This window comes from Dromiciops gliroides, chromosome 5, assembly GCF_019393635.1.
Source record: "Dromiciops gliroides isolate mDroGli1 chromosome 5, mDroGli1.pri, whole genome shotgun sequence".
NCBI classification, from domain to species: Eukaryota; Metazoa; Chordata; class Mammalia; order Microbiotheria; family Microbiotheriidae; genus Dromiciops; species Dromiciops gliroides.
The window spans coordinates 178,640,947-178,654,417 of NC_057865.1; the positions used below are offsets into that span (position 1 = coordinate 178,640,947).

Genomic DNA, 13,471 nt, shown 5'->3' on the forward strand with positions numbered 1-13,471 from the left:
CCATTCATTTGCTTGAGGCTTTAAAAAATAGCATACTTGGATAAAGTTGTTTTACAAGTAGGTCTTATATCTTTATAATATTCAGTAAAGAGACCTGGAGGGTTCTGCAGGTTCCCGAAATCAGGCTACTGTTCCTTTAACTCTGCAATTTAGACAGACTTCTGTTTCTTTATGAGCACACTACAGTGAATATTTTGTCTAGCTGCAGGGGAAAAACTTTGTCATGGACTTTGCAGACAATAGCCTTAAAAGGAAAATGGTCTGCTTTTGGTGCCTGGAGGTTCTGTAGCCTATTGTTAGTTCACAACGGATTTCTATTGCTGTGTTCCTGCTTTGCAAAGGTTTGTTAGCTTTTAATGACTGACAGTTACTCTATTGCAAATACCACATTGGCTGCACCCTGTATACATGAACCTCGAAAATTTTGAAGAGTGCTAGGGGGGAAAAAGAAATGGTGATGTTTATTTGACCTACCCAGATAGGTTTTAAAAATGATTCCCTTCAAAAAGTGTTTACTGGGAAAGCACAAACTTTGGGAGTATTTACAAAAAGTGTTTAAAGTAAAGTCGTTTAGGATCATGAATAGTAGCCTTGTTTACAATGAACAATACTATATCTAATTCATTATTATGAAATCACCTCTATCATTTTAAAGACTATAGAAAGAAAGTTGGTTTTTGAAGAAGTTAAAGATTCTAATTTAACAGTGAAAACTTGTACATAAAAAGAAAAGCAATTTTGATTATTTTATTTTATTTTAAAGCTCATTGTGCATACACAAACACAAGAATGCACATAAGAGTGTGTACATAGATATGTGCAGTCACCGTATGTTTGCACTTAGATGTATAGAGCCTAATACAACAACATGCCAGATTCAATTTCTCATTTTCTATGAACCTTTTGAAATTAAAGAGAGAAATGTTGATATAGTATTGTTACTTTTCCATGAAAAAAATCCCAATGTAGTTTTGTTGAAAACTCCTTACAGACTTTGGGACACTAATTGTTGAGAGTTTTAACTTGGGGGTCCGAAAAAGTAGGAACGTTAACCAAATGAGATAATGAAGATTCCTTAAAATGCTTTTTACTGTGGGGAAAATTAACCAGTTTCTAATAATCACATGGTCTCTAGGCCAGACGGTCCCTTTGATAAGTTAACATGTACTCCCTTTATGCTCCTAGTAGGGGGTAAACAAATGCCTGAACAAATACAAATACACATAAACACAAATGTGGAGAATAGCAGTGGATGTCTTAGATCCAGATAATAAGTGTGAGTATTGTTATTTAGATGGAGCATACTGGGACACTTATCTTTTAGTACACTCCATTTTCTAACTGAATGCAGTGCTAATCGTGGTATTGAAAGCCATTGTAATTGTGTACCCATCTAAATGCTGACAAGAATATACAATTACATTGTTTGGAATTGAGTTTAATGTTTTTTCTGAATTTTATTAGCATTTATATTTACTTATACATTACGATTGAACACAAAAGAAGAGGTTACAATGCAAGTGTTTCTGCGATACAAATATCAGACCCATCCACAGTCTTGAGGTCTAAAATGTGCATTTCCTCTAAATACTTCTGCCAACATTTTTTTAAGGGAGTGATGTAAATCTGAAATGAGCAAAATAATGGGTTTCCATTCTAGGAAATACTTTCTCTCTGGATTTTACAATTTTATAAAAGCTTTTTTTTTTTTCCCACACTAACTTAAGGAAATTACTTACAATATTCGTATTACTGGCAAATCTTTCCTCAGTGTGCTTACCAACACCACGATGTTTAAGCACACATTATAAAGTGGATAGAATTGTAAACACACAGAGGGATATAATTACATGTAGCAGATTTAAGAGCTAATTCTTTTGCCTTTTTTTAACTGTGCATTTTATCAACATAATTATTTTTTGACTGCAGACTAACACCCTGAAACTGACAAGCCGGAACTTGTTCTCTAAATTGGAAAACAATGAACTGCAGGTTCATATGTACCTATTGTCATACAGAATTAGTATGGCTTTGTTCCGCAAGAGGAAAAAGCTAATGATTTTGAAACAGCAGGTGACAAAACGCATTCTTTTTTCTTCCCCTCTTATCAGTTTGTTGATGAAGTCATTATGAACTGGGGCCCTGGATAGGGATGGCCTTATTTTTAGCAGATAGATTTTTAATGAGCTCTATTGTAAAAACAGTCATGTTGATTTTCTTACTTTTCCCCCCACCCGCCTCTTCACACAGAAACTCCCAGCATTGAAAAGCTCCTATCAAAGGACTGGAAAGACAAGCTTCTTGCTATGGGATCAGGGAACTTTGGAGAAATAAAAGGTAAAAATCTCTGGTATCATCTTGATCTAAAATAAACGAAAATGAATACATTGTTTACATGTTGAATGGTGCTAAGGTGCTTCTACTTTTGTTTTCTTCTGCATCATTATTTTTTGTTATCTTCTGCCCTCTCTTTCTATAGTGGTTTTCATTTCAAACTTGAGAGAGGAACCACCAAGATCATCCCTTATTTGTTTTCTTTGCATGTGATACTGTAACTTGTATAAACACAAATATATATATATATATACATGTATAAATATATTTCTGTGAATATATGCATACTTACCAATGCCTACGGACATATATTTACATTTCAGACTATTGCTTTTATTTAAATGATTTATCTATAAGAAGAAAACTTCATGACAAAATATGTTTTTCATATAGTCTATATGTGGAAAACGCACAAAAGTATGTGGTTTATATTCAAAATCAGAATTAATGAATATTATAGAAATAATAAAATGTTTTATATACATATTTTTGCAGATTGCATGCACAAGGACAAACTTTTTGGCTTGGTTTTGCTTGAATTAGTAATTAAATGAAACTATTAGGAAGATCCTATATAGATATTTTTTAAAAAATAGAAAACAAGTCCAAAACCAGAAATAATAAGTTGAATTTTTATGTCCAGTTGACATCAATAGAATTGAGGGGAAAAAAACATTTAACTATTTTTTGATACAAAATTATGATTTCTTCTAAATATTTTTAAAATGTCTTCTAAAATTTCTTCTACTAAAGATAAAAACAGCTATTTTGTAACCCCAGCAACTTAGTACAATAACTTACACATAGTAGAAATGTAATATTTCTTCAATTGAATTGTACTAAAAATAGATAATAATTTATCAATATTACATGATATATTGCATATGCTATAAACAGGTCTATAGTGACATTGTATATGGATATGGGCATATGATATAATATAAATATTCAAACTTATATTGCACACATTGCCTCATTAAATAAGAGTGGCAGATTTCATTTGTGTAGAGGTTTTTTTTTTTTTTCAGTTTCAGAACATCCAAATGAAAGGGAAAAAATTAAGTAGCTGACCTTTTAAATGTTGGGTCTACATGATGCTAATATATTTGGATGTTTGGAGACATTTAGACAATGGAATATTTCAATTACATAAAAATACTTAATGTTATATAGAAATAGCCTATAATTAACCATGAATTCAAAAAATAATAATAAATCATATCTTATTCAAAGAAATATATTTGAACAAATGTGACCTAAAAGGATAGAAAGCAAAGTCTGAGTTCAGAAATTGAGAATTTCCATTTTGATGTATAATTTTAAGTAGAAGCTGTTCTTCAGCCCTTTAGTTCCTGAAGTTTAGAAAGTAATTTCAAAGGTACTCCATTCTCTTTTGGACTGAGTCAAAAATCCTATGAAGAATACAGAGCTGAGAGGATTGTCTGTTCCAAGTCTGTGTGATCTCATTCTGTTGGAGGGTAATCATTTTTACCCCTCCCTCGTTTTCCTTCACAAGTCAAACTTAAAAGCAGAAACAGCAGCAATGATAAGCTAACACTAAAGAAACTCAGCAACCCTTTCAGCCTTGCCCAGGGGGAGGATGGGAATCTGGAGTACAGTCACAAAAGAAGTTTCTGTGTCTTTAATTTTTGATTTGGGGCACTTTACATTTGGAGCACAAGTTTAGTTATTGTTCTCTAGTTTTATTCAAAAGTCTGATTTCTGATGCATTTTAAAGCAACTGTAGATCTGTTCTGGGAAAGGGGCATGGTTATTAGGTGTTTGGATAAGATTTGGCAATAAACTGAAAAGCAGACTAGATTATTTTTCCTACTGACTGCCTGTGGCAGTTAGAATTACTTTCCATTGTTCATAGGTGACTAAAAAGGAAAGAGGGTACAATAGTGTTTTGCACATTGAGGGGCAAATTAATTTTATTGCAAGTTGTTGGGGTTCAGGCTGGATGATTATGTAATAGCTTGGAATGAAGTGTGCATACCAGTGCTGACCAAGATATATAAGAACAATAGTTCACATCTGCAGTATGAAGCAGATGAAAGGAATGCACAGGGACATTTGTTTTTTAATATGAGACTATGAAGTCAATTGGATCATAGGTTAAGAGGTGGAAGAGATGTCAAAGGCTATGTGGTCCAAACCACATGGTACTTTTACAGGTAAGGAAACTGAGGGTCATAGAGATTAAGACACTTATTCACCCCTCATACAGATGGCATGTATTAGATGCAAGATTTGAAAGCAGATCCCGTGAATCAGGAGCCAATGCTCTTTCCACTATGCCGTGATGTCTTCTTGTTCAGTGGATACTATTAAATTTTTGTCTTTATATATTTACTTTGGAAGTTATTCTTTAATTGGTTTTACTATAAATGATTTTTGAAACAAAATTTTTATATCATACTTATATATGCTGGCATGTTTATGGCATTAAAGATATTCAACCAATCATTTTGTGATGAAAATCACTTTTTCTATTCAGTAAATTTAACTGCATTTTCATCAAAAAGAGAAGTTTTTTTTGTTCTTCTTAAGAATGCTTATTTTGACCGTAATCATTGTTCCAGAGTTCAAGTCATAGTCTTCAATTTTAGCCCGTTATGCTGAGGCTACAATTTTTGTTTCCAGATTTGTCAGATTTTTGTTGTTTAGTAATTTCAGTCATATCTGAGTCTTCATGACCCTTTGGGGTGTTTTCTTGGCAAAGATACTGGAGCAGTTTACAATTTCCTTCTCCAGCTCATTTTACAGATGAGGAAACTGAGGCAAACAGGGTGAAGTGACTTGCCAAGGGTCACTCAGCTAGTAAGTGTCTGGGGTCAAATTTAATTCAGGAAAATGAGTCTTATTGACTTCAGGCTTAGCATTGTATATATACACTGTGACACTTAGGTGCCCAGATTTATTTCATTCTATTTTCCTTCATTAGTTCATTTTATGTTCCAGCTAGATTTGATTACTAGTTCTTTCCTAATCTTATCCTAAGTTTTCTCAGCTCGGTGCTTTCATAAAGACCTTATGGAATATTCCTGTCATAGGAATATTATCCTTACATATCAACATGTTGAAAGTCTTCTTTTGAGGCCTAAGTCAGGTGCTAGGTCCTCTATGAAGCCTTCCTTTCTATGCCCATTAAAAGTACTCTGTCAGAGGCAACTAGGTGGCACAGTGGATAAAGCACCAGCCCTGGATTCAGGAGTACCTGAGTTCAAATCCAGCCTCAGACACTTAACACTTACTAGCTGTGTGACCCTGGGAAAGTCACTTAACCCCCATTGCCCCACAAAAAACAAACAAACAAAAAAACCCAACAACAACAAAAGTACTCTCTCCCTGCACACTTTTTAATAGATCTCTCCTATTCTCATTCTACATCACATTCCTTATATGGTACTAATTTTAAAATTTTTTAAAAAATTATTGTAACCTCCACCCCATTGTACAGATTGTAAATGCCTTGAAGTTAGAAACAATGTTAATTTTCATCTTATCTAGAATAGAGAATTGAGCCAACTGCTTCTGGGGACTTGTAGGTGCTTTATGGTACTTGCTCCTCCCTGCTTTGTAACTGGATATAAGGTCCTGTATGGGACTCATTGGTGAGCAAATGGCTTCATAAGAGTGGATTTGGTATCCCAATTCTCACATTCATTCATTGAGTTGTCACCCCCATCCCAGCTATTCTGGAGGCAATTCTAGTCTAAGATTTACACACACACGCACACACACACACACACACACACACACACACACACACACACACGCAAGGGGAAAAAGATCCTGAATGTAAAAATATAAATTGGTTATGGGACATATCCTTTACAGAAAAGATAATGAGAAGAACAAAAGAATCATAATATGCATAAAGAATGGTTAGAACAGAATTCAGTAACTCATTACTGTTCACAAAAGCAACTGTTAAGCCTAATAGTCAAGCCTTATTATGATACAAAACAGTTTTATAAAAATGAAAGCCTTCACCTTTACTGAGCAGAGTCCAATCCAATGCTAAGTGGGCATCTTCCTTCAGTTGAACTTTCTATATCTGATGCTAACTCTTCCTATAGTTGCTTCTACTGCTGTAACCATAACCACTCCAGTAGTCACCGCTCTTGGATGGGAGATGTGGGAGATATTACCACCACAACCTTAGGACTCTAAGATTTTTCTAGCTTTCACTAGGACTTGTACCAAAGGAAAGATACAAAAGAGAGGCAGCCCCATCCTAGGCACCAGCTTGTCCAAGTAAAATCCATGCTTCCAGCTTACAGTTAGGGGATATTAACCATATCACCTCTCTGACCTTCTGAGCAACTCAGAGAGTCCTGATACTTTAAAGCTGAAAAAACAAATGATGGCTAAGTGCCTCTTTTGTATATACACAGAATTTTGACTCATCAATCAAATATGGGAACTCAACCCATCAATGAGTCATAACAAACTGGAAGCACTCCTTCCCCAGTGACACAGCTTCCATGTGCCACCTAAAATGGCAGCTGAGCATGCTCCAGAAGGAGAAGTAGAGCATATAATGTGTTATAGTCCTATTCCCAGAGTCTGACAGGCCATTTCACAAACAACCAGATAATAAGCGAGTATAGACAAAATGTTGAGGAATTTGGTTGAGAAAGCTAAGAGATATAGAATAAAAACTTGAGAGGATGGTAGCATCTATTGCATATTTTTAAGGAAGGGGAATATTGGGTACATTTGAAAGTAATAGGGAAGGAACCTCCAGAAAGGAAGAAGTTGAGATTTCTAGAGGACAGAGGATGAATGAGGGTGTAGTTTACCATAGGAAATGACTGTCATGGAGTCCTTTCCTTCTACAATGTTTCTTTAAAACCAAAATGGACTTCAGGTAGAAATGATGGTAATTTATTCAAAATTTGTTGAATAAATGAATGAAAGAACATAAATATTTGTAATGAAACAGCCTATTTGCCCCATTATAAAATTTTGCTATTCTTTTATAGTAAAAGAAAAAGAAACTGATGCCTTAAGTAAGTTCTAATCCTTGAATTCTTTGTACACATTCAGTTCAATTCAGCAAACATTTATGTCTTCCACTAGACTCCATGAATACCAATTCAATGAATTCAAAATTGTAATTCTTAAATATGAAAAGTAACATATTAAAATTAATATGTCGATAATATTATCAATATCAATAATGTATCAATAATAGTGATATATCACTAATCAACTGACTAGTTGGTGCGGTTAGCAGGTATTTCACTCCCAAATCACCAAAAAATTAGTTTGCTGAAATTTAATTTTGCCATTTGTCTCTAACTGAATTTCATATAAAATGAAACTCAAGTCATAGTTAAAGGTAGAAGTGAAGAAGTATACTTGGTAGTATTACAGTTTAATTAAAAAAGAGGAAAATTATGCATTTCGTGTTTCAGCATTGGTGACACATTATAATGAAATCATTATTGGATAAATTTTTATTTAAACAGAAATTGTTTTTCACAACCTGTTCTCTAGGTCAGAAAGGACAATTTTACACATTCTTTACGCTAACATAAATTTCAGTAAAAATGAAGGAAGGTCAATGCATAATAGTTACGCCTCTACAATAGTTAAGTATTAGACTATAGCTGTTGTGATTCTGGATTTCTGGGACAATCCTGATTTTAATGTGGCTTTGTAAAATAAATCTTCTCTGCCAGACTATGTCCATTTTTTTGTTTGTATTCAGAAAGTCACCCTAGCTGTAGTGTTCAGTTCTCCCCCAAAATATTTTAAAACCTTGAAAAATAAGTGTTGGCAGTAAATATTACATGTGTTTTGCTGATTTGTTATGTTTTTCAATTATAATAAAAACATCCACATGTTAAACATGGTTAGTAACATTCCTAGCTTAGTTGTAGGAAAAAATAGTTCCTTCTTTGATAACTATTTATCCTATTGTAGTCCATCCCCAAAATTTTTAGGGAAACCTTCATTTTTCATTTTCTCTGAAGAAATTTGTGGTCTACATTACTTCACATATATATTTTATTAATTCTTTTTATTCTTGCAAAATTTCTTGTGCACTAGTATACTTTTTGTGTACTAATATCTTATATAACTAAAGCTGTTTTGGTTTTGGAAAAGTATCATTCTAAGTGTTTAAAAAATTAGCTGAATTTGTTATAAGAATCAACTGGGTTTTCTTCTGAAAACTAATTTTATAATATATTAGAATATACACAAAGTAACACTAAACAGTTCTGTGACTGTAAATAATGGATATTATACTTTATTAGAGCTCATGAATTAAAGATATGAGCCACGTATATTCAATTCATAGATTAAGGTAAATAATCTCTTCAATAACAGGTAGCATTTCAAGGTAAGTGCACTATGCAGATTGATTGATAATTGACCATTTAAAAACAAGTACACTGGGACAAGGACAGGGTTACACATAATAGTCTAATTACAGATTTATGGTTCTTTGTGATCTATAATTTAAGATGAAGAAACTGAGTTTTCCTAATTTTGATACATCAGGGGTAAAAATACTGAAATAATGGGCTTGAACAATCTGGCAGAGGCTGGTGACCACTTGTTGAGGAAGTTGTAAGAAATAATCCTTTTGAAATAAGGTCTGGACTATGGCAGCTTTTAAGACCCCTTCCAACTCTAAGATTTTTTAGTAAGACCTTGAAATGTATCAAACCAAACATTTTGCCAGCAAAGCAATATGACATAGAGAATGAAAGTGCTAGAACTGGAGTCATGATCACCTGACTTTAAATTCTGCTTGTATCACAACATAGATGTGTTTCCACAGGCAGGTCACTTAAGTTTTCTGAACCATAGCATCTTTATATGGATAACAGGGTTAATATACTAGGCTATTGTACCCACTTCATAGTGTATATAAATATGTGTGTATATGTAATTTATGTGTGCATGTGTATATATGTGTATATTGATGTATGCATATATGTATTGTGTACATATATGTACATAAATATGTACACACATATATTTTTAAAGCCACAGTTTAAAAAGCCACAAACCATGTGGTCATTGCCAACTAATAATTATTATAATGATTACTATTATTATAATAGTGATTTATATAGTCTTAAAGTTTAGAAAGTTTTTACATACACATCTTATTTAAAACTCTCAACAGATATTACAGATTATCCCATAGCATGTATAATAACTGTCAGAGCTGAAATGTGAACTTAGGTCTTTCTTTGACTCTAAGTCCAGCACTCTTTCTATAATAATAATGATTGAAATATTTATTTTAATTTAACTCTTGTCTCTTTAGTTGTTTACTACTAATTTTACCTCTAAAAATGTTTCATTAATACTAAAAGGAAACTGACACATAGAAAATGAACTTTTTAACAATTACCTTGGCATCTGTTAGGGCAGCATAAAACGAGTCTAGTCTAGTCTAGTCTAGTCTAGTCTAGAATAGTCTAGTACAGTATAGTGATGATTATCATTCTTTGGTTAGTGTGAGAGTACCAGTTTCCTTACATCAGTGTAACAGTATTACTGGTTGTTTGAAAAGAGAAATAAGATATTGAAATTCATTAAGGCTACTCTAACCTGTCCTTCATATTAGGAATAGGTCTAGTATTTAAGGAATATTTTCAGGTCATATGCCTGAAAATACTTATTAGCTGCTTTTAAGCCATTCTGAAATCCTTTAGTAAGAAATCTCTGTAGTTCCCAAGTCAAAGAAATGTTACGTCTTACTAAACAGATTTCTCCCTTTGGTTTAAGATTTTATGATGAATATCATCAATAATTTTAATTTATACCATTTTATCATATTAGAGCCAAATGAATATATTTAAAAAGACTAAAGGCTAATAAAAATTACCCTTAATATTGTCTATTTGCACCAAAATTGTCCAAAATAAATTGAATGTGCGTTATTAACTATGCATTTGAACCTATCAAAATAAAGTATATTTAATTGTTTAAAATATTTTGATTCTTAATAAAATGCCCCAAAAAGTCAGAATCATGTAATAATTATTAGTCTTTGAGAATTGACCTTAATGTGAACATAACAATATTTTTGGCAGAATTTCTGTGAATTATAGCCTACGTTAATTGTAAAATGTTTGTAATAATGTATTTTAAGACAACTAAGATATACTTACACATGTAACCCTTATCTTCATTATATAATTGATAAAATACTGGTGTGATTTACCTATGCTGAATAACCATTTATGGGCAAAGAATGATAAAAATAATAGCTATTCATCAAATATCTCCATTCATTCTAGGAGCTTTGGAACTTAAAGTAGAAATGTCCAAAATGCAAGTATTTGTCCAAAAACTAGTATATTTTAACATCTAAAATATTAAATAAATTAACCACAAAGAACTGTAAGTGGGTAAATGTATTTACTAGTAGTAGAAACAGTAGTTGTAGTGATAGTGGTGATAATCATGGTCATGGTTGTGCAACTAAATGCCAACTAATTTAAATATGGGCACATAATAAATGCTATACAAATAAATCTGAGGAAATGAGTACTTTGAGAGAAGTAACTATACTGTGCAATTTCTGGAACTTTGGTAAAGATGATCCAAAGTTGGCTTATTTGTATTTATATGTTGGCTAAGCAAAGAACTCTTACATTGGAAAAAATATAGTCCATTGTTAGCTTGATGCATTTCTTCCATGGAAAAGACTTGGCTCATGATGGAACTGGGTTCCCATCTGGATCATGGTATGAATATAGTATCTGATGGATAGTAGTGTAGAATCCTACATCAGTACACACAAAATATTCAAAGATCTAGCAGAAGTCCTTTAGTGATATTGATATAGAATGGAGGAAAGAGATAAAATTCCCACACTGATAAAATCCTACACCAATCAAAGTAGCACTAAAAAAACAAAAACAAAAACCCTGATGATAAATTCAGAAGAATTTAAATTTGGCTTGATTTGAAATATTTTCAATCTACTGGGCAAAGTTCCCAAAAGGAAGTACTGCATATTCTTCCCAGATTTCATAAGTGGAATCCTTCTTGAAAGCAACCCCAATTCTAGACAAAAAATAAAGAAAAAAAATCCATTTAAAAATGTCACACGGAAAGGAGCAGCTAGGTGGTACAGTAGATAGGACACCGGCCCTGGATTCGAGAGAACCTGAGTTCTAATCCGGCTCCAGACATTTGACACTTACTAGCTGTGTGACCCTGTGCAAGTCACTTAACACAAATTGCCTCACCAAAAAAAAAAAAAAAAAGAATAAAGTAACCTAAAGAAGCAAATTTATCTACTTAAAATTAATGGAAGTTAAATAATTTCTGTATAAGTAAGTCTTCCCTCCAACCCTGAATAATTTTTCTTTTGCTGTGATATTATTTAGAATATCAGTGTGACATTTTGGTGCTAGATTTTCTTGTTTGTTTTTGCAGGGCAATGAGGGTTAAGTGACTTGCCCAGGGTCACACAGCTAGTAAGTGTCAAGTGTCTGAGGCTGGATTTGAACTCAGGTTTTCCTGAATCCAGGGACAGTACTCTATCCACTGCACCACCTAACTGCCCCAGGTTACTTTAATCTTAGAAATTATTTGGCAGGGGCAGCTAGGTGGCACAGTGGATAAAGTACTGGCCCTGGATTCAGGAGGACCTGAGTTTAAATGCGGCCTCAGACACTTGACACTTACTAGCTGTGTGACCCTGGGCAAGTCACAACTCTCATTGCCCCACCAAAAAAAAAAGATTATTTGTCTTATTACAATATAACAAATATTTATTATTATACATCCTATTTAGTTGGCCTACTCTGAAAGATAGAAAACTTATTTAGGTCAGGGTTTCTGCCTTATAGCCTACTAAGTTACTATAGGTAAGGCACAAATCATGTAAATAATAAATGGAAATAACAGAAACATGAAATAATGTACTTAAATAATTACAGAAGATAATCCCTTGATATTCCTAAAGTTATGAAGTTGTGTTCCAAAAGTTTATTTGTAGGTAAAGAATCCTGAGAAATGTGGAAAATTTTGTTTAAAATGATATAGAACAAAAGAAATCAAACAAAAAGCACAATTTTTGTTGTTGAGTTGTTTCAATCCTATCCAACTCTCCATAACCCCATTTGGGGTTTTCTTGGCAAAGCGACTAGAGTGGTTTCTCATTTCCTTCTGCAGCTCATTTTGCAAATGAGGAAACTGAGGTAAATAAGGTAAAGAGACTTGGCCAGGGTTATACTGCTAGTAAATGTCTAAGACTGCATTTGAACTCAGGTCCTCCTAACTCCAGGGCTGGTGTTTTATCCATTGTACCACCTAGTGTCTTAAAGAGCACAATAGACACAACTATAATGAAAAGTTTATTAAAAGGAAATTTATCTCTTAATATTGAAGAAGCCAAATAAGATCACAGAGAACATAATTTACTTTTTACCCACACTAACCAATGCTGAAGGGTACAAGAACAGAATATTTTGTATATTGTCAAATATAGTCTCTCTCAGGTTTGCATGTAAAATGTTAAAACACATAAACAACAGATGAAAATGAGGGAATGGGGGCAGCTAGGTGGCACAGTGAATAAAGCACCAGCCCTGGATTCAGGAATACCTGAGTTCAAATCTGGCCTCAGACACTTGACACTTACTAGCTGTGTGACCTTGGGCAAGACACTTAACCCCCACTGGCCCACAAAAAAAAAAAAAAGAAGGAAAAAATAAAATAAGATGAGGCAATGTTAAAAATCTATATTGCCTCAAGTGACTAAAAACTCAGAAGTTGCTATCATAATTTTAGATAAAGGAACAATAACAATTTATGAGAGACAAATAAGAAAACTATTCCTTAAAATCACCATAGATCGTGAAAAAATATCATTACAATGAGGTAAATGGCAACACATCTAAGTAAATTATCAAAGTAAATTAATACAATTTAAAAGAAAATAGTTTAATATTCTTTCTCTCAGAACTGGACAAATCCAAACTCTGATATTGAATTCAAATATTAAATATATTTTCTCAGCATCCCATATTGACATTACAAAAATTGATGGAAACATAAAGGACATGAATGAAACTTGTATTTTATGGAAAAAAGGAAATGGATATATATGATTTAATTGATACCAAAAGAAGATTTTTACCCT

At 33.0% G+C, this 13,471-nt stretch overlaps 1 protein-coding gene across 5 annotated transcripts in view; it reads left to right on the forward strand.

Annotated features, from left to right (window-relative positions):
- Nucleotides 1-13,471, forward strand: part of SOX5 (SRY-box transcription factor 5) — a 503,326-nt gene that overhangs the window by 251,476 nt on the left and 238,379 nt on the right. For all 5 annotated transcript variants that reach the window (XM_043968274.1, XM_043968272.1, XM_043968273.1 and 2 more), the window contains exon 4: nt 2,251-2,337. In XM_043968274.1, coding sequence (XP_043824209.1) covers nt 2,251-2,337 — 87 coding nt within the window. The remainder of the gene's footprint in view (nt 1-2,250; nt 2,338-13,471) is intronic.